At 41.1% G+C, this 22,563-nt stretch overlaps 1 protein-coding gene across 5 annotated transcripts; it reads left to right on the top strand.

The window, feature by feature from the left end:
* Positions 1-802: 802 nt before the first annotated feature.
* kctd17 (potassium channel tetramerization domain containing 17) lies at positions 803-22,436 on the top strand. Of its 5 annotated transcripts, none has more exons than XM_039788389.1 (7): positions 803-1,237; positions 12,562-12,670; positions 13,480-13,571; positions 14,245-14,388; positions 15,810-15,935; positions 16,546-16,690; positions 18,161-22,436. In XM_039788389.1, exons 1-6 carry the CDS (start codon positions 893-895, stop codon positions 16,648-16,650), a joined length of 921 nt encoding a protein of 306 aa, XP_039644323.1. In that variant the 5' UTR covers positions 803-892; the 3' UTR covers positions 16,651-16,690; positions 18,161-22,436. The 5 variants fall into 5 exon arrangements, with proteins under 5 accessions (XP_039644323.1, XP_039644322.1, XP_039644325.1 ...); XM_039788388.1 differs by having other exon boundaries at positions 804-1,237; positions 14,242-14,388; XM_039788391.1 differs by having other exon boundaries at positions 804-1,237; positions 14,245-14,340.
* The last annotated feature ends 127 nt before the right edge of the window (positions 22,437-22,563 follow it).

Raw genomic sequence — 22,563 nt, forward strand, 5'->3', positions numbered from 1 at the left:
ATCAATCTGATTGGTGGAGTGCTAACCCGGAAATAACAAGCAGGATGAGTGACGAGCGCCGATAATAATCTTTGTCGATCTGAAATGAAGACAGATTCAGCAACCATATGGCCTATTTCTCGCTTAAAATGTTTTCAGAAACACGTTTCAGTGAACTATTTTTGTAAAATACGAGATTGTATTTCGAAACAAGCCGCCATTACTATCGGCTGGAGAAGCCATACCCACGTGACGCATTGTCATTTCCGGTTTTCATTTTTTGTATTGTCCTTCACCACTGGACCATCTCCTGGGATGAGAAACAGGGTTTATGCACTGTTTGTCTTTTCCTTCTGTTGACCCTTAAAACCTTGATACCCTCTATAACATCTTAAACACTTAAGAGATAACCAAAACCCTTTGATATATTGTAAAACATTGGCAAGATGGTTGCCTTTTTTTCCAGGTTAAAGCAATAGCCCCTCCAAATGGGTAGGCCTATTCATGTACCTACCATGCCTGTGCACGTCCCTGCTGCTAATAGAAACTTTGTGGCAGTATTTGTGCAAAGTTTATATCATGCAAGTAGCCTAACATTGGCATCATTTAATAATTTTCGGAAACTACTGTAGATTTCTTAAGCTGCATATACTTTATCAGAAGATACGCTTGCTGCACACACAGCCCACAGAACAAATGTACAGTAAAGCCTGCTTAAATATCAACCTATTATTTTGAAAGTAATTATCGGATGCACTATGTCTCACTTACTGTACCTTAACGCGACTTGACGCTATGATTTTGTGCGGTTTGGGGGCGGGGAGAGAAAAAGCCGAGGCAACGGTGGACGCACGGACGGACGCCCTCGCTCGTCTTCATCTGGTGTCTAGCGGCTTTTTTTTTTCTTTCCTAAATGGCAACGACAGCGGACGAGCAGCGGGAACCGGAGGACGTCGTTGCGCTGTCGACGCACCACGGCTGCCACCACAACAGCAACAACAACAACAATAACAACAACAACAAAGACAGCGAGGCGGGTGAGAGCGCGACGTCCGCCAGCACGACTCCATCAGGCGGGACGGTGTCGCAGAGCATGTGTAACGGCTCGGTCATCAACCCCAACGGGGGGAACAACGGGAAGTGGGTACGGCTGAACGTCGGTGGCACGGTGTTCCTCACAACGCGGCAGACCCTCCTGAAAGAGCAAACTTCATTCCTGTACCGGCTGTGCCAACAGCAGGACCTGCACTCAGACACGGTGAGTCCGGACAGGACATTGACCCCGGTGAACGAAAAATAAGTATTACATTGTTATAACAGTAGCCTATGCAATGTGGCCTTTAGTAATACGCTACCCATGGCCTTCTTCTACATATTGTGTGTCTCAGCAAACATTTAACGTTAATATCCCTTATACATACAGAAATATTCAAGAATAAGGTATTGGCCTAACGTGAAGTGTAACCCAACAGTCTGTTAACAATATGGTAACACTTTTCTTGAAGGTATCTACATAAGAGTGTCATGACACTGTCATGACACTGTCATGGACACATGAACCCTAACTTGACAAAAACCGAATGACACTTACTAAAAGAAGCCTTATGTCATAAACGTTTATGACTTGTTTATAATGTTTATGACACGTTCATGACAGTGTCATGTCACTCTTATGTAGATACCTTCAAGTAAAGTGTAACCAACATTTTATCAGCATTCCTGTAGTGACTCATATATGCTCTCAGAAGTTGCTTTAGATTAGACATTGGTGTGTTTTTCACCCCTATCATGCCCTAGACATGTGGTTATAGTTTTGCATGAATTTATCCCCATGATTTATTTTCAAAGGTGGATTTTCTCTAAACTGATTTAAGAGATTGGCAAACCTCTGTGTGTAGGTCTTGGCATGAAATAAAGCCAGTTTTGTTTTGGTGGTAGAACAATCTATCCAATAGAGACTGAAGAATAAAACAAGAATTACTAAATTGTGCACCTTTTATATCTCCTAAGGTATCACAGTAGCCTTAAAGGAACTAACTATATCTCTGTGTAATTCCCAAACCCTATTACTAACTCTGTTCTGTGCCGGAAATGCACGCCTGCAGCTCCACAGCAGGCTAGAGTTGTCTAATAACCAACCAGCTGATACACTGTATATATATGTGCACAGTATGAAGCTCTCTCCCTCGCTCCTCTGTGTGTGTGTGTGTGTGTGTGTGTGTGTGTGTGTGTGTGTGTGTGTGTGTGTGTGTGTGTGTGTGTGTGTGTGTGTGTGTGTGTGTGTGTGTGTGTGTGTGTGTGTGTGAGCATCATCATTTTTGGTGTGAATGTAGCTTGGGTCAGATGGATGAACACGTGCCTCCCCTTCTGCAGGGAGCTGCATAGTCAGTAGCTGTACAGCTGGCATCTTATAGAGAGAGAGAGAGAGAGAGAGAGAGAGAGAGAGAGAGAGAGAGAGAGAGAGAGAGAGAGAGAGAGATTACGTGTCTCCCAGTCACATTTAGGCTGAACACACTACTGGCAAGACTCATGAATGATGCAGATTTCTATCATGCTTTGCGGTCTCTGATGTGCATGTGTGTGACAGAGAGAGAAGGGGGTATGTCTTCCTTGCAGCCTGGTGTCTACTGTAAGTTGACATTTTGTTGCTGTCAGGTGAAAAGCTCTTATCTCACAAATGTCACCAGTTTTAGTAACTGTAAGAAAATTAGCCATTGGAGGGAATAATATGGATAAAATGTCTAGTCACGGTGTATGTAGTTTAATGCGGCGGTACCAATAGATGTGGATTGTTTTGGCCATTGTACCGTATGCCTTGATTAGATAGAATAATAGAGAGAAGTCATTTTCAACTAACAATAACAACAATAAAACATCTGAAGAAGTTACTGTGGGCATTTTTCACTATTTGCTGACAATGTTTTGTCTAAACTTTAAAAAGAAAAAATTCATCCCTGGAGTAATTGATAATGAAATAAATAGTTAATTGCAGCCATAGTAAGTTTTTTTTTCTTTTTTTAATCGATAGAATAACTGTTTATGGATAAAGTAACAATAATGACAGTTAAATTAAAATTAAATATCCGAAAAATCAAGTCAAATCACATTTTGTAAAAATCCATTATTGCTGCAGAATCATTGATGCGTAGCTTCACCCATAATGGTCTAATACACCCGGAGATACTAAACCACAGTAAATACCCATGGCAGGATACCTGACAGTTGACACATTTATATCATCTTACAGTATACATCGTCATATTGCCCAATCCTAATCAGGTCATGTTTAGCATCACTATCACGTGCTTTAGATGTGCAGAAGAACAACCTCAACAGCTATAGTGACTAAGCCCAAAAAAAACCCACCAAAATTGGAGTTAGGAGATTTTTACCTGACAGCAGCGATGACTGTTCCCCTGCTGCACCACTCCACTCTGTGGAAAGAGTATTCTCGTGCAACCTTAGGCGCAACCTGACAGGAGCTCGCTCTGCACTGTCTGAACACACACACACACACACACACACACACACACACAATCTCTCTCTCTGTCTCACACATGCACAAACACACACCTACATCTGGTTCTTCTTTGCAAAAAAAAAAAATCTAACTGTATCCCCATTGTCATTTTCGTTTGGGTTAGTTTGTAATGAACGTGTATAGGGTCAAGTGCCAACAACTAACATAGCTTTAGCTCAACAGTCCACCAATAATCAGTTATATAATTAAAATTTGGCATATCCAAACAAAGTCAACAATTCCCATCAACAGTCATACCTTAGGACCTTAGCTAATGTTTGCAATTGATTGCAGTTAAACAAAGAAGCCACGATTATGTAAAAATTACTAACAATTAGACAATTATGTAGTAAATGTTACAGGCCTAATGCAAGTATTCTCCTAGCCGAGAGACATTGTATTATATTATTATAAGGGGTTTGCCAGTTGATCTGTTGCCTGTTCTTAGGTGCTGCTGTCCCTATGTGTGCCTGTGTGTACCTCTGTCATCATGTAAGTTGTTAATGCTCCCCCACCACAGACACAAGGACAAGTTCCTTTGTATTATACCCAGATATGTAAATTTTCAAAGTCAGGAACGAAACACCGGTTGCTGGATTAAGGATTTTACTGAGCAAGAAGACGTATGATTAAGTTGTCAGATGTATTCCGAGCAGCAATCAGTAGCCAAAGTAAAAATTTACTTAGACTTAATTAGATAATTGCTATGCTGCTAATTTATTCTGTAGAAATATGAAATCGGGAGGTTTTTTAAAATTGTTTTATTCAGCCGTTTTACCCTCAGTAGCCTCATGATGAACGTTTCTTTCAATCAGTAATATCCACTGATCTTAACAGCTGTGAATACACACAAGCAATGATGATACAACAGATGGGGTGCACAGTTACTGAAAAGACAGACATCTGTCTCATCGTGAATTTAGCGTTATCCAAAAGGCAACCCAGATGTAACTTTGTGTCTTCATAGAGGAAGCGTTTAACAGCAAGTGCAGTTTATTCCTCTCAGATTGTCAAAGTCATGTAAACGCATGAAAGTTAATTTTACAGACCAACCATTACAAGCTGCCTGCTAAAATTGAGCCATATCATAACACCGGCTGACTGCACAGATCACACCAATACAGATGGCTACACAACAATAATCATGTGGCAGATCAGTGTTGCGTGGCGTCATGTTGCCAAACTCTAGATGATACTGCACAGGTTTCCCTTCACCTCCACTAAAATCATACAAAGTGAATACACTTTAATGAAAGAAAACATTAACTTTAGGGGGGGGGGGCTTCTTACCACCTTTGCTTAAACACTTTCCAAAAGAAACGCTGCCATTGACTTCCTGCCATGTTCCTTGTTCTATTAGCGAAACAATAAATTGAGCACACTGCAAGATCCTGTCCCAAAATGAAGTCTGAAAAAAGTAGTCTTTGAAGGGGCTCATTGTGCTAACATACTGTCTTTCCCAGAGGACATCAGGCTGAATCCAGCCTCTGCTCGAGTTGTTTAGTGCCCAGAACAATCTGAAGCTGAATAACGCAGAGGAGCAGTTCAGCCTGTGTGGTTTCTTCTCCCACTCAGGATTGAAGCTGATTTGTATCTGTGCTGGAGTCGCCACTAATACGCTGGCGTTAAGAGTGTTTCTGCTCAGGGTTTTGGGCTGTTTTTAAACCCACACATACACACAGACTGTCTGGCTGTGTGTGACCATTTTAATGAGATTACCAGCACCTCAGCTGCCCTTCCCCCTCACAGAACCAAACCCAGGGCTATCTGCTGTTAATGCTACACAAGCTGACCTTCCACCGTCCCACGGCAATTACGTTATGTAGCCAAGTTTCAGCTTTGACGATGCTAAATGATGTTAGCTGAACAGGTGTTACAGGGCGGCCAGTTGCGGATTATAACCACATAATCGCATTACCACAGATTTGGGATTATTGGCTAATTCGTTATCATGAGAAAATACTAGAGGGATCACACAGGTGTGTTTAAGTAATGCTGTAATGTTGTCTTTTCTGCCCCATCTCGGCGCGAATTGGTTAGTACAACACGCCAGGACTCGTTCTCTTCTTTTTCCATGCGCTAACTAATATGAGTGGTGTGGCAGGGACCAGTTATGATGAAAATGATGCTAGAGCAGGTTTACATTTCAGTAAACCGTACAGAGTTGTGTGAACTGTTCCCTTTCTACCATCAGGGTACATGCATTTGGTTTTGGGCCACACAATAAGACCTTGTATTTAGTTAGAATCCAGACTGAAATCCACAAGCCTTTCTTAGGAAGAAACATACAAAAGGTCCTTTATCACCACAGTTCTTCATTATCTTCTTAACTGCTTTGCTGTTTTGTTTACTTAAACATACTTATTTTAATAAATACAGAAAAGTAATATTAGGTGGCAACCAAGGGAAAGAAGTCCATTTTAAATGGTTATAAACGTGGTTGCCATTTTGGAAAGATTTGCGCCCCCCCGAATATATTTTCACGAGAGATTAAACCTATCTAGATCAACTTTGGAGAGTTAGTTAGAAGCCCTTTCAGAAAGGTGCTGTAGTTAGGATTGCGAAGATCCAGGACTTAGCCCAAAAAAATTGAACGTGGACAACTTCTCGGTCCCTCCCCCCCTTTTCGCTAAAGCCCAAAATGGTCTCCTAAGCCCCACCCCCCACAAGGGAGAATGAATGAGTGTACATGCGCAGTGATTGACATACAGTTAGACACCCCCCCTGGCCCTGATTGGTGCATCTGAACAGGGAGCGGTGGATTATTGCAAATCTCACTACAGGCTGTAGGTGGAGCCAGAGGAGCCGGATTTCTTTTTTTTTAAATTACCTGCTACATGTAGTTCTACTGGAACATAGGGTCAGTTTCAGCAAATATGACAAAGTTAGTTTTATAAGACTTACCTACTGCACCTTTAAGAGCTTACTAAAAGTTTTGCTTAGGCAACATAACTATTACATTTTGTAAACTTTTTTTTTAAATCCACAAAGCCGTTTTATTCACCCAGCCAGGAGCAGTTTGTGTTTCTGTGTGGAGCTGCTGTGATGACTGCTACACCCAAAGGTCACCATCTGTGGTGCTGGGGATAATAAATTAAGCTGATCCCCAATTAGAAATCATGTCCAGAGGTTTTTTTACAACTCTGCCCCCCTTTGGAACAGGTCAAATATGTGTGTCACATTTTTCACTAAGTCATCGTATGCATATTGAAAAAAACTCTTTTAAGTGCCGATGGTGTTGGTTCACTGAACATCTGATGTGGTGTGCACATTTAAACACAGGATCCAGTGCCGTTCCGAGGTTTTATTGTTGTCAATGCAGGGAAAAGGTTTACACTGAGGAGGGATGGATGGATGGATGGATCTAAACAAATAAATATATACATGAAAATGTAACCGATCTCTAAACAGCCTTGAACAATCAATCATAACAAATTAGGTTGGATTCAGCTCGACTTACATCAGTAATGCAGCCACAGTCTGCACTGCATCCACAATCTGTACTTGGTTTTTCTCTTAACTTTAAACAGGATTTCACTCTGCAATCTAACATAACCAAACAATATACATCAAACTTAAAGGTATAGCATTCAGTGTGACCAAAGATAAGTGTTACACAGCAAAAAAGTCCATTAGACTCACATCACTCCTCTTTGTTCTGCCTGCTTTGTTTGGAGGGAAAAAGAGTGTCACAGGCCTAAAGGGCGGTGTTATATAAGCTTGGAAAGGGGCGTGGTTTCAGTGGTGATTGACAGTCCATGAATGAGGCAGGTCAGGTGGAAAGTTGATATTTAACACATATGTTATAGTAACAATGCAAAGACAACGTGATATGTCAAGTTAAACCCACATGGTACTCTATAGAAGCCATTTATAGACAATTAAATGTGACAAAGTTCGTTATTTTATGGCTTATTGTAAAGGTAAACCGTTCAGTCCATCTGGTCAATAAGTTAATGACCCCAGATTTAAAGCAACTATGTGTTGACATATATTTTAGTATCAAAAACACTGTGGCAGAGGCAGGGATCGTGGAAATGCTACAAAGAAGTAATGGACTGTAGTTTCCCACCTTTAATAACAATTGGCACTGCTTCAGGCTTTCTAAATATTAATAATCCTCAACATCCTGAAGTTACAAGTGGCATACACATAAGTAAAGTTCATAGAATGCCACACTGGCTAATGCAAAAAAAAAATATGTTTTAGTATCATTCAGCCCTAATGTTTACACATGCTCAAGCAAGCAGCAGAATGCAGGCAGGCGTGTGTGTGTGTGTGTGTGTGTGTGTGTGTGTGTTTTGAGAAGTGAACAGGGCTTTTGTTTGGCTATTGGTGATAGCCCGTGGGATGTACTTACCTCTGCAGGGAGATGTTGTGGAGTCACATCTTATTCCCCTGAACAAATGCTCTGTAAACCAATAACACACCAACTATTGTACCTGTCAACAACTGAAAATATCATCCTGTGAGAAAGTGAATGCACTGCGGCTGCAAACGGGTCTGTTGTAATGAATAACAAAACTAATTCTGTATGTGTGTTTGAGGGGAGAGAGAGAGAGAGAGAGAGAGAGAGAGAGAGAGACTGGGCTCTGACACATTCAGGAAGCTTTTCCCCAGTCTTGTCATGCCCGTACTGTCAAGTCAAGTCACGTTGATGAGGCGTCGGCCTGTCCTCCACTGCAGCTCCACTCATTTAGGAGGTGTGTGGGTGCATCTGTACATGCTCTATGAGTGCTGCTGTGTCTATACAAGCTTGGTTTTCATATCCCATCCCTCCATCATGTCTGTCTCCGTCCTCTCTTTGTGTCTCTTTTTCACACACACAAACAGAAACCTCATGTGTGCTTCATCCTCCGTCTCTTCGGCAGTGTCCCTCTATGCGTCTTTGTCTTAAGTGTTTGCAAGTGTGACTACTCGTCATTTCTGATGGGAGGTTATTTGTCATATGTTTTTTTCCCCCAACACCGTCTGTTTATTTCATTATTTCTCCCCCGTTTGTCTTTTTCTGCAGTAATCCATCCCTCATCTAACCGCATCGCACATCCTACGGACTGCTTTCCAGTCTGAGTCCACAGTCCATGTGTGTATGTCCTCGTTCATTGCATTCGTTTCGTGTCTCACATTGGGAGCGGCTCATCAGAAGCTCCTGTCACGATACGCCAGCAAAGATTGGCTTGACTGGAAGAAATGGGGTGACAGGGAAACAGAAACTCTTATAAATTGGGTTGACAACACACCATCTATCGTTCAAAAATATCCATTCCTATTCTCAAGATTCTGTCTGTCTGACTGTGGGTTTTCTTTTGGGGTTACTTCTCCTACTAGTCTGTCACACTGGAGACGACGTGTTAGAGCTCATTATAGTAGACACAGATGTAGAGGAGGATGCTTTACTGGCATGCAGAATCTGTAACCAATAGCTAGTTTCAAACATGTGATTTACTAAATGGGGTTACACCATTAAAACCGGTATGTCTTAGCCAGTAAAAACCCGGAAATATCTGTTGCTGTCCAATCAAATCAATTTTATTTAAATATGCAGACTGATCTCATGAAGTGGCATATGTATGATACGCCAATTCGTATGCCATTGTGGTGTGTTATCAAGACGCAAAATCGCTTTTTAGCGTGTTTATCAACACAATTCGCCCGCCATTGACCTACATTAGAGTATCGCCGTAGCGAGTAGTAGTATAAAGAGACGTAGGTCCGTGAATGGGTAAAACACAGGACTTTCACCCGCGTGTGGCGATTTTCAGCCGTTTTTTTTTTTTTGTTATTGTTTTTTAAGCCTTCCCCAATGTTTCTTTCCTAAATCCAACCGTTTATTGTTTTCCTAAGCGTGTTTTTGTTGCGTTTTTGTGTTACTACAGCCTTTCCCTGTGTTCTTTTTTGTCTTTTGTCTTACACGCGTGACGTTGTTCTTGCGATAGTACGTCACGTTCTCGCAATAACACGCAACGTGGCGGGTATGTTTACATCTGCTGTATACAGCGTAGACATACACGTGGATAGCTCAAAATGCGTACAGATAACACGCCACTTTTCTAAAGCCAAATGGCGTGTAGGAAAGTGGCGTGTATGATTACGCAAAGTCATGATGCCATGTTGAAATATGATGAATAGAGAGTATGTGTTTCAGAGTTAGTCATTTTTATGTAGTTACGAATAAGTAGATATTGGATTGTGCTAAACTAGCTACTTTATTAGGTCATTTGGCAAAACGATTTGTATTTTCAGGTATGTTTTGTGTATATTTGTAAAATGTAATTTATAACGTTCTCAGTCTAGGCTATTTATAATCAGCATTTTATGAAGTGTGAGGTCAAATGTGTGGACCGTATTCCTCTTAAATGACCTCTTTTACACTAACGGTCATATATTGGCAAGCTAATGTTTTTGTCAGTTAAGTCAGCTACGCAACACTTACACGTGGCAACTAATCTCTACATAAGAAGTTGTTAAATTTAGTGATGGATAAATCTCCACTTAGTTAACACTAAAGTAATAAGTAAGCTAAGTTTAAACCTACAAAGAGGTGGCCCTGGCCTGAGGGACCTGAAAGCCTCTACCTCCATAGAAGCCTGGCCTCATGTTCTCATAACTGAACTGCAAATTGGCTGTATGCCAGCTCCTTTGTTTACAGTCCAGTTATGGCGCTTTTCCATTACATGGTACCTGCTCGACTTGCCTCAACTCTAGTCGCCTCGACGCGCTGTGCGTCCGTTTTCCATTGCAGATTTTAGTACCGCCTCAGCGTGGCTGGTCGTCATAGCGACTGCCATGGGCGTGGCTTAGTAGCGTTGCTTTAATGGCTTTTCCCCGACTCATTTCCTGGTTCTCCGTCTCCGTAAACAACATGATATCAAAGAGATAGTTAACGTTTACTGCTCCAGATTTCCCACCGTGGTCAGAAAGAACAGCTGAGACACTTTGTTTCTCTCACATATATATGACTCTAGAGTCGCTACTCGCTGCGGAGATAATCGCCGTCACTCTCTCACTTCTCCCTCGCTCACCAGCTCCCCACACACACACATCACACATGCACACACCAGCGCACAAGTATAAACATCAGGCCACTTGTATGCTACGGAGAAAGCTCTGCGTGGAGCCTCCGGCAGCAAAAAACCACAGCTGGCTAAACTATTTAAAAATGCCGTCTCTCGCTAGCAATGCAGTGATCAGTGAAGATTCTTTCCGACCAGTCAGCAGCCTGCAGGTTTTCACGTCACCTTTTCGGCTCGCCTCAGCTCGCTTGGAACCTCGACTGAGGTGGTACTAAAAAAAGTATCTGTTAGCAGGTACCAGGTACTTTTTTTCGTAATGGAAAACCGAAAAAGGCGAGTAGAGTCGAGGCGAGTCGAGCAGGTACCATGTAATGGAAAAGCGCCATTAGACAACTGGACTGTTGACCTGGAGCCCTCAGACCGAGGGTAGGAACTGATAGCATTACATTACCAAATAAACAAACTGGTATTTGCATAAACGGCATGAAAGTTCAGTTAAGCCCCTTAAAAATGTAAAACAGCCAAATCCCAATCAGGTCTACCTGCAGTGGTCGAAATACACCACCAAACTGGACCAGGAATATATTGGCAGAATTTGGGGTTTTAACAATGTAAACAATATCTGGATGTCTGACTGGATTCAGCCTTTGAGGTAAAGATTAAAAATAAAATAATAGAAGAACAGCTAGGGCGAGTGGTACTGTGTGAATGAGTATGGACTTGCTAATAAAAACGATGACATGCATCTGTGCAAGATGCTACTGGAGGCTAAGGTTGTCCATTTCCACTTCAGCAAACCATAAAAAGAATCAGTCATGTGAATAGAGCAGGTCTACTTCATCAAGCTTCTTCTTCTCATTTTCCACCTTTCTTTAGCCATTATTTTTTAAGGCCTGCTCTATTTGAAACGTAGAGTTGGTGTGATGTGGTTAAAGGGGTTTGTGAATTCTGGAGTTTTTCAGTTTTCAACATGGGAACCAAAATACATGTGTGGTTGTCCTAGCCTCTATCCTCCTGCCTGTCCTGTATGCTTCTACAGATACCATTGAGCCATATGTTTAATGACACATCATGACACATCAGCAGATGTGACTGAGATTATTTAACTTCCTCTTCAATACATTTCCCAACAATTTCTCTTATTTCTATCCTCTTTATCACTCTGCTTGAATCTCTTAAAGGCCTGCATGTTTTTGTATGTATTTATCCAGCAGTGGCTCTTTTGTGAATTCAACTCTAAAAAGAGGGCTCTGCTTCAAGCGATCATCACGAGAAAGTGTGTGTGTGTGTGTGTGTGTGTGTGTGTGTGTGTGTGTGTGTGTGTGTGTGTGTGTGTGTGTGTGTGTGTGTGTGTGTGTGTGTTTGGAGGGTCAGGCAGGCGTGGCAGAAGTAGCCTGGAAGTGGGAGAAAAGCAGCCTGTCGAGACACGTGTGTTAAGAAAGTCAGCAACAACTTTCGAGAGGTCAAAAAGCAATTTTGTATTTTGCAACAGGGTTTAATGGAATATTATGGAATACTAGAACTTTTGATTATCACTGCTGAAATTTGTATCTGACTACCAATAGTTTCATTGCTTTTTGTACACAGCAATTGCAATTGCAAAAATGCATTATACATCCACTTTATGGGGGCTTTTATTTTGGAGACAGAGTCCTCTGCAATGCATCTTGCATCCGTGCATCCGCTCCTTATGATAAAAATAGCCTTAGTTATTCTCCAGCTAGTGCGCTTTTTGGTCTAAAAATAATCAATTAATTACAGAATAGGCCCATTAATGGTCCGAAAATAAAAGTAGTCACATCCTATGTTTACACATTGCACGGGACTTCAGAAAAGTTGTCTTGGTTACTGTAACAAGTTCCAATATGCACAGCTTATAATATAATAACATGATTACACTGAGTACCACCGTAGTTCAGGTCAATAAAAACTCTCCTGTCATATAAACACATGTATATAAACACAAGAAAAGAGGCAGTAATATAAATACATGCAGATGTGATGTTGGTTTAATAGAAAGTGTTTTTTTTTTCTGTCCGTCTCTCTCAGGATGACTCGGGAGCCTATGTGATTGACAGAGACCCTACCTACTTCGGTCCCATCCTCAACTACTTGCGGCATGGCAAACTGGTCTACAACAAGGAGCTGGCTGAAGAAGGTCATTAATATGCTTTGACTATACTCAGGCTACTGGGTGCATGAGTTGGTTTTATTTTGTTTGGGCAGGTTGAAATAAGGAAATGCCTAGAAAATACTGTGAGCCTCAATTGTTAGCTAAAAGTACTGGATAAATTGAGTTGAAATAGTTAGTAGTAGATACAAAATAGTTCCATTGTGTGATAAAACTTACATCCCCTTGTATATCATTAATATTTAGATAAAATCTTGTTTAAAATATGTCAAATGAAGACGTATGTAACATGTTGGACAGTGTTGATGAAGGGGATCTTGAGTAGGATTGGGTATGGTTTGGATGTTTACGATTCCGATACTGAACCGGTACTTTTAAATGATTCCGATTCCTAAACCGATTCTTTAAAAACTGAAAAATGACATCAAAGATGTAATACGTTTACTAGCGATCATGTGCAGTGAATGGTTAATATGCTTAAAACGTCCATTTTGGTCAGCCCAGAAGGGAAAATCTGGCATTTTAAAAGTAGCCTACATTTACGGTAGCTAGCTAACGGTAGACTACAGAGAAAGGGTGATATTTTTACATCCATTTCGGAGCAACAGAGGGAAAATATTTCAGTCGACACATTAAGTGGAACCGAAATTTGCGTTCTTAATCCGGTCCGATTCCTACTGGTTGCGTAGGAACCGGTTCCACCGGTTTTCGGTACCCAAACCTAATCTTGAGTTCATCTAACAGGGCTGTGGGTTTATGCCCGACAAAAAAGGTTGGGAGTCACTTTGCTTCAGTATGCACCCAGGAGCTGAGTCGTGGCTTTCTTTTGTTCCAAGGTGTCCTGGAGGAGGCGGAGTTTTACAACATCACCCCACTGATCAAACTGGTCAAGGAGAGGATCGTGGAGAGGGACTCCAAAGCCACGCAGGTATACACAGAACTTGTTAAAGTGTTTTTATGATGGTGCCGTTGGCTTCACTCTAATCTAAGGGCATTCAAAATTCAATTCAGTCGCTGCATTCATTTTTAATGAAACTAGTACAGTATATCACGTGTATATATTGTGAAAGATACCGTGTAACACAACAGTTGTTTTAATATTCTTAGACCATAATGGATTTTTTTTTGCATCTAGCAGTTATAATATGTACTGTGCTGCATATTTCAAAACTGTTTGCATGGCACACCACTCTGGTGGTGGTGTAAGTGCAATTTTCTCTTTGTTAGAGTGATTTCACCCTTCGGCGCTTCCTTATAGAGAGCTCTGTTGTACATCAGGCTTCTTTTCTTTTCTCAGGATGGTTGCATTTACTCTTACATAATCCCACTGCCCTCTCAAACATACACCCACTTTCCCCGTGTTCTACTGTACTTTACTGGACTCAGTGCTAGTGGCTTGCCTGGGGTTAAATATGAAGATATATAGATATATATAGAAGTGCTGGTTTTGTAGCTAGCCCACGAGTACATAATGTTTTTTTCTTTGACTGCTGTCCACTGCCTCCATGTCACGGTGCGAAGGTTTGGTCAAGGCACATGAATATGTTCGCGAGGAGTGATCCTGTCTTTTCAACCCCCTCTTCTCTTTCCCCCCCCAGCAGGTGCCTCCAAAGCACGTCTACAGAGTGTTGCAGTGCCAGGAGGAGGAGCTCACCCAGATGGTCTCCACGATGTCGGACGGCTGGAAGTTTGAGCAGGTCAGCGTGCGCGCCTGCAGAAAGCCCCGCACCGGACTGCTCTGGACTGTGGGTTGGACTCACGCTGCTGCTGACCCTTCAATCTTGACCCTTGGCCCTGACCTGAGCCCTGCTGTCTGCACTCCCAAAATGAGTTTAGGACTCCCAGATCGCAGTAGTTTGCATAGTCTAGATCGATTTGTTGACTTTAAGTAGGAGTCCATGTATGCTGACATTTCTTTCACGGATATACCCAACAAGTGAAATTTGAAAGATTCTCCATTGCACTTCTACTTACATAAAGACATCATACCACGTGCCACAGGCACAGCACCCAATCTGCAGTATATTTTACCTTCAGCCTCTTACGAAGGGTTCAGAACCCAGATAAGGCCCATACCCTGCAGTGGTACTGGAGTAGTACCGGGTCACTGTCTTTGTTAAAGAGGTGTGCCTACAGCTGTTAGATTTCCTGTTTATTTATCAAAGTCCTGGACAATCAAATGCCCTCTATATGTTAATTAAATCTATTATAGATTTTAAACACATTTATTAACAAAGTGTGTTCACATTGTAAGCTACAAAATCAAATATATCACAAACTAATTAGTTAGTTTTATGCTTCTGTTGTGGATGCATGGAACTTTTTTTGCATGGCTGAGCTAATGCCCATGCATTGATATATCACAACCAGCAGACTAAGACCACTACATACATTTTGAGAAATGTACATTTTTGCTGTGACACTTTTCTCTTCTGTTTTCGTTGCCTATGTTTGGACTTTCTTGGCTTTCATTGACAGAAAATTAATTCATTACAATTTTGATGAATCATAAAGTGATTCGAACTTCTCAATTTTGCCGTTTTGTTGGTCGTCTGAACTAGGTAAACAAAATGGGCAATTTGAATATGTCGACTTGGGCTCTGGGAAATTGTGATGGGTATTTTCAGACCGAATGATTAATTGATTAATTAAAAATAAAATAATCATGAGTTGCAGCCTACTCTTAAGAGTTAAAATTTTGAAGTGCCTAATAACAGTCTGCTAGAGTAGAGCAACTCGCTGCTCACAGTGTGAACACAGAAATAACAGGCCCAATTGTATTGATCTTTTGAGTCAGTGTACTATCAGAAATGGAGGAAAGTCTATCAGTGTTAACATTCTATTATTTTAGGGTGGTCTCTGAAGGTGAGAGGCTGTAGTTCAGGCCAGCCTAGCCATACTGTAGCCTAAACATCACACGTAGAATCCCCCTTCCCACTGCTTTGGCACCAAGCTCCACTGCATGCTACACAGTTATGATTTGCACATCATTCCCTCCCCATGCATGAGCAAAGGAACTCTTTCCTCACTTTAGTCTGGGATCTCAGCTCTCTCCGTTACTTTCTTTCTCTTGCTTTTTGTTTTCTCTGCTGACACTCACTCTGTCTCCCTGTCCCTCTCTCTCCTCTGCACGTCTCTCTGCACCTGTGTCCCCGTCTTTTTCTAGATGGTGAACATCGGCTCGTCATACAGCTATGGAACAGAGGACCAGGCGGAGTTTCTGTGCGTCGTGTCCAAGGAGCTTCACACTCCGGGATCGGGACTGGCTACTGAACAGAGCCACAAAACCAAGGTGAGTCTCTGTCCATTTTCGTCGTCTCAAAAACACACAAATAATATATGTTTAAAGACTTGCTGTAGGATCAAACTGCAAGACTGCGTGTCCATGTGTGTGGTCCTGTCCATGTTTTGTATGTGTGTCTTTCTAAATTTGTTGTGGTGGTGTGTGTGTGTGTGTGTGTGTGTGTGTGTGTGTGTGTGTGTGTGTGTGTGTGTGTTTGTGTGAGTGAGTGAGTGAGTGAAAGAGAAAGAGGGGTATCTACTCTCATTGAAGAGGAAGCGAGTGTGCTTTGATCCTGCGCTCTCCACTCAAAGCTCCAAATGTCACTCGCCTCAAAATGTCATTCACAAACACATTCACACAGCTCTCCCTCTCTCTCCTGCTATTATCGATCTCTCACTTTGTCTTCCTGTCTATCTCTGTCACTGCATCAGTCTGTTTTCTCTCTCCTTCATATGGATATATACATATATATCTGCCTTTCTCTATATTTACCTCTATCACTATCCATTCACTGACACTCATCAGCGTGTTCATTTTTTTTGTCGTTTTCTGTCTTCTTTTTTTTTTGTGTGTGTGTGTGTGTATGTGTTTTCCTCGCCGTCGTTCATGCTGAATGAAGCCGGCGGAGATGCAGGAGGAGGAAGCCGCAAAGCATGAGGAGGAGGAGGAGGAGGAGGAGGAGGGAGGGAGAGATACCACACCAAATGAGTGGCTTAGGGAATGAGGGAGTCATGTTTCTTTGTTCCAAAGAGAAGCGGGAATGGGTGAGGAATTGTGCGATAGATGTGCTAGTGGGTAGATTTTAGTGTGTGTGTGTATACAGTATGTGTGTGTGATGTCTACAGAGATCCGGGGTGTTTCATGGCGCTGCATTGAGTATGACCTCTAAACTGTCCCTCAGTATACCCAGTGCTTACTGTAAACAGTGTATATTACATATACCTAACAGACAAATGCAGTGGAAACACAAAGACTGTACACGGAACATTTCTGCAGCTCAAATGAGCCTCTAACACGGCTTGTATTTAAAATGATTATGTATTATGAACAAATGCATTATCTAGCCAAGGCAAGTGTACAGGTGCTAGCTTAAAAAAGCTCATGACAGCAACATTCTCAGGCAATAGAACACACATATTTATCTTAAACATCGGCACCAACGTGGAACATTATTACACGAAGGTAAAAATGTTTTACTAGCTGCTTTCTGGCCCAATCACACAGGACACTGTTTGAAGGATTGGCAAGTACAAACAGTGAGATGCAGTATTCTTTTATTTTGAGAAGCCTATATATATATATATATATATATATATATATATATATATATACACACATACTGTATATATTTATATATATATATATATATACATACTGTATATATTTATATATAATTTATTATTATTACTAAAGTGTTAAAGTCTATAACTCCCAACTTTTCAGTGGGGTAACAGACATTTGTGACCCAATCTCCGAGACTCAATAGAGATTGTTTAACATTTCTCCTCATAGATCTCATTTTGAGAGAGATTTTAGTTTAGTTTATCTCCTTGATGTAGAGCATAAGACATGTGAACCATACTATCTTTATGCTATCTAATAACAGTTGCACAGAGAGACGAGTAACAGAAATGTTGAATTAGCGCTCAGCCGTGCTGATGACAAAGGCAAATCATTATTTACGTCCCAGCCCTCCAGCGCGGATGCTGTGTACTGATGATCTCTGCCAGTGAACCAGGCTGACCCGCAACAACCGCCACCATCTCTTGACTCCGTTGTCTGGTCCATCAGTGGCTCGACAGCCTTATACTACGTAGATATTGACTGAGCAGTGTCTCTATGGGCTCCCATTACCAATGCTGCGACATGAAATATCCCTGAGCTTTCGGTGCAGCAGTAGTGTTAGATCCTTTCCAGTCTCTGTACATACTATATGTCTCACTGTAGAGCCACACACAGTCACACCCACCACATATAAAGACCTTTCAACATACAAAATCAAAAAGGGGCACTCATTTTAAAAGAATTGGTTAAGACATGGCTGTTTGTTTTTGTCAGTAAAGTAATTTGCTCTCGTTCTATCACTATTTTCCTCATCATCATCATTATCAGCATCATCATTATCAGCATCATCACAGCCAAAGCATAGCATAGATTGTATAAAATGTTTATAGATTAGATTGCTATGGATCTACAATCCCTAATGTCTGTTTTTTTTTCTCTTTACTTTACAGCTCTTCCAGATCCATGGGTCCCGGATGTAGAAATCACAAGAATTTGTGTAAAATTATATAAGTAATTTCTTTTCTAGGCTTAATATGACATGTTGTTGTATGTGTGCGTCAACAGACGCAGTCATCAAAACAGATTTGTAGCATTGTCATCAGTTCATTGACAAAATGCCACTTAGAAAGATTACCAAATGACCAAAAATGGAAAAAAACTCAATCTTAAATCTCACAGTCGGGCACAACAATATCTTCCAAAACAATTTTTCAGTGAAACTAATTTTATTAGTACAAATCTTCATGTGTTGCTGTGTGCAAGCGTTATATTGCCACGGGCTGTAGTGGAGCTTAGTAAATTCTAACCAAAGATCCAGTTTAAAGCTGGCTGAACCAGGGTGCTGAACCAAAATCTGCATCACTATGATCTGACAGACGACGAATGGTGCGAACGGATCGGATTACATCTGTGTTGTTGCATCTTCGGATTATTACATTACCTAATGTTAACACAAGCCCTTTGTTTCCATAGTCTTCTCCTTTATTTTGCACTTGAGGCAGAAGTTTCGAGAACAAAAACAAAACCACAACGGCCGGGAAACAAAACCGCCACAGTGATCCCACCAGCTGTTGACTGCAAACATTTCAGCCAGGACCAACTTTAATTATTAAGCTTGTAGGAAATAATGATGGTCATTTTATTTATTTGTTGCTGTCAGTGTGAAAAGGGGTGAACGCTCCACAGCCCATGTAGTCAGGGCGAGAGCAGATCTTGGCAGTGTGCATTGCATACAAAAGCTTGTTTTCGTATTTTAGAGACGGCTCATATGCGAGTCAGCGAAGCCTTCGGTTCTGAGTTGCGTCTGCTGCGTTGACCCAGATCTACCAGCTCGCAGGTCTACTTGTTTGCTCTCAGTGTGATCCTGGGCTAACGCTGGTTTGACCTCATGGTCTTAGCTGTTAGCTTAGCCATTTCTTTGAATTGACAGATGGAAACTGCTTGCTGTGGGATATGTACTGTATCACCACTGCATTATTTACTGGTCCCCTTACAAAGGTTCCATCTGGCTACAGACTGTCAGACAGTGAAACAGTCATTGTCCAACCGAGCTCAAAGTAAAAGCAGAGAGCGCACACACCCTGCACCGACAAAAACACACTGCTCTACATTTTCCCCTGCACCAACACCCTGTTGTGCACTGGTATACACCTGCAGCACCTCATGCCGGTGCATGCTCAGCAGCAGCAGCAGCGTGGTCTCAGTCTGCCGCACCTGGCTGGGATCCAGAGCCAGAGAGATGTTGGCATAGGCTGGAACAGAGAAGGGTAGAGGGAGGGGGGGAGATCATACTGATGAGGAGAGGGTGAGACAGGAGGGTGAGGTGTACCTTTGTTTTGTAATAGTGATAGTCACACAATGTCCTCTGTCATCATCTTTGTTAGTACAAGGAACAGCAGATCTGCCGCAGCGCAGGTGTGTGATTGAAGGAGGTAGTTAGATCATACGTGACTTTTAACAACCTCTGTTGGTAACTTGTGGGAACTGCACCACAGATCAAATTTGTATAATGCAGTGTATTGAAATTAATTCATTTCGAAAGTTCATCATCATTATAACATCATAATCATTCAGCAAATACACCCGTCACAAGGTTTTAGCTGGAGGCGTAGTTGTTGAATGTTGGAAAATAAACTTAAAATTACAGGGTGTTCCGTTTATATCAGCAGGTAATAAAATGTGTAAATAGGCATATAGCCTAGAAGGCATCTACAATAACCCAGTGTCATGTCGTAGGTTATCATTTAATGAAAATACATTGTTGAACAGATGCTAGTGGAAGTTGGGCCGGACTCCGGGTCCCTTTTGATCTTTCATTTCCTGGAGGCATAAATACCTAAAAATCCAGAGTTCATCTGCAGTGGTAGGGGCCAAACAACATTAAAACATTACAACACAAAAGGGAAAAGAAGAAAGGGTAAGCCATAGAAATAGAATGATAGTAGGACATTCCATTCAAATCAACATAGCAGGATGATCAGAGCAGCAGCCATTATTTATGTGTAGCGTTGCCATTGCAAAGAGCTGTGACCGTTGAAGCGGGCTAACTCATTCTATTTTTTTATGGCCAATGCACAGTGCTGAGCGCCATTTTCTTTTGAACTAGTCAAATGACCATTATACTCTCATTCACTTTCAACTATACTTAGTTATCCACGTTAGCTAGTTAATCCAGTCGACATTCCAATTTGAAGTTAGCCATACTAGCTAAATTAGTTCTACTAGCCAATAGCTGTTTAGATAAGATGTCTAACAGCACTCCAACATCCTCTTATGGCATGATGAAGAAATCCCTAGAACAGCTGGGCACTGTAGTTTTTTAGCTAACGTGACTCCCAACGGGTAAATATAGCATTTGTTCAGGTTTAATTTCAGCCACAGATTAAAACACATTTGGTTGATAAATTCATAGTTGTTCATTTTTATGGATTTTGTTGACTAGAACAAAAAATACAAAATAAAACACCATGAGACTTTTCCTTTAAGGTTTGTCATTCTAGCTGTCCCGCACTGACCCTAAAAAAGCTACAGTTCTTTGGCTCGGCTGCTGAGGCTGAGGTTTACCTCAAGCAGAGAGATTACTTCTGCCTCTGAAGATTTCTGCAGCCATATTGAGCGTTGGCTGTCAGCAGCTTATGACTCCTGCTGTTTAGCTCCTGTGTAACACTGACTGAAAGGCAACATGCATTAGGAAACACACTAACACACTCGGGCTGTTTTATGAAGGCAATAAGCAGTTAAGAGTGAGACAATCAAGAATTAAGATCGTGCTTGGTGACTTTTTTGATAACATTTTGATAATTAAATCTGAGGAAAAAAAACAGGCTGCAAATACAATATTGTGTTTGTGTGGGCGTCCATAAGATGAATTGTCCCGTCCATTTGAAGTGTAAAATAGACACCGTTATCCTAGACCTTTAAGGTTCCTTGCAATACATTATTCGCTGGATTAGCAGATTACAATACACGTTAGAATAGTGATGATACTCATCACGCTTATGCTAATCATAATCGTGATTTCAGCAGGAGGGAGAAGACTGTTTCTCGTTTTTGTCACTTCAGCTTTCTCTTGTGGCTCTTTTAACTCGGATCATTCGGTGCCTTGAGTTCAAGCAGCAAATGTGACGCGTCAAAAGGCTGACTGTCAAAATGATCGTAGGTTATTATTACATGCTTTTTTTTTTTTTTTAAATGGCTGTTATATTTTAGTCAACTGTTGAATGGGTAGTTTACAATTTCACTGAGAATCCAGGTTTGGTATTTATGAACATTTCTTCCAGTGCACGTTTGTTCTGAGATTTTTATTTTTCATAAGGTGTTCCAAGAAGATAAAGGAAGTACATGCAGCTGTGTGTATGAGGTGACGCTGTTTTAATGCAACTCTTGCAGAGGGCCCTGTTTTGTATAAAATCTCATGCCTTTTTATTATTTTGTGCGTTCGGTTGTCTAATTTATTCTCGCCGTTTCTTTTTGAATGTTACCGATAACATTTTTTAGTAGGGGGGGGTAGAGGGTTTACGGTCAGTTTCGGGTGACATGCTTTTCTTTCATTTTATTTTTTTACTTTTGACTAATATGATGATCTTCAACAGTATATAGAAATATATTCATCAGTTTTCCTAAATATGCTAGTTTTTAGTCAGTTTTAGTTCACATAAATGCTGTTGTTTCCTCAAGACCAGAGTTTGTCCCTCCAATGAAAATGTGTTACCATTAGGTCACTTTTATAACTCTCCATTTGTATGTCCTCTTGTTTAGTTTTCTGGATCTTATTTCTTATTTGTACACTATGTGTTGAATTGTTTCTGCTGTACAGTAGAGTGTGTTTTCACATAACACTCAATGTGTAAAAGTCTACTTAGCAATGCTCTCTCATTATTCTGTGCAAAAAAAAGAAACATCTGCCAGGCAGCTGTGGATAGAAAAAAAACATTGTAATCTGATGCTGGAGGTTTATTTATTTTTTCTTCTGCTGTCCATAGAGCCTCCGTGTCTGTATACATAAAACAATGTGACACATGCATTGTAGCGCCTCAAATCACCCTGTACAGGCTTTAAGAAACGCTGTGTTTTGACTTTATTTAACTGTATTTCACCTGAACAACATACAACATTTTCAACAATGTGACAGGAGGTGATTTCTTTTTTTTTTTTTTTTTTTAATTTAATGTAAATGAATGTCACCATTCTCAACTAAATAAATCTTTTTTCCTTTGGTTTAAAATACAGGTTTGAAAATGTCGTTTGTAGGCAGACGTTACAAACGTGACGTGACGAGCCCACATGTTGATGGTATAACAAAAGTGGTTGAACAGCCATGTGCTGCAGTAGCATACAGCATGTGCACTAGTTC

The sequence above is a fragment of the Perca fluviatilis genome, chromosome 21, assembly GCF_010015445.1.
Source record: "Perca fluviatilis chromosome 21, GENO_Pfluv_1.0, whole genome shotgun sequence".
NCBI classification, from domain to species: Eukaryota; Metazoa; Chordata; class Actinopteri; order Perciformes; family Percidae; genus Perca; species Perca fluviatilis.

Bases quoted from the DNA above. Each gene is read 5' to 3' on its own strand.
- kctd17 (XM_039788388.1), top strand. From the start codon at position 893: ATGGCAACGACAGCGGACGAGCAGCGGGAACCGGAGGACGTCGTTGCG. The intron at 13,572-14,241 runs GTATACACAGAA...TTCCCCCCCCAG, and splicing joins GGGACTCCAAAGCCACGCAG to CAGGTGCCTCCAAAGCACGT. The intron at 15,936-16,545 runs GTGAGTCTCTGT...TGCTGAATGAAG, and splicing joins AACAGAGCCACAAAACCAAG to CCGGCGGAGATGCAGGAGGA.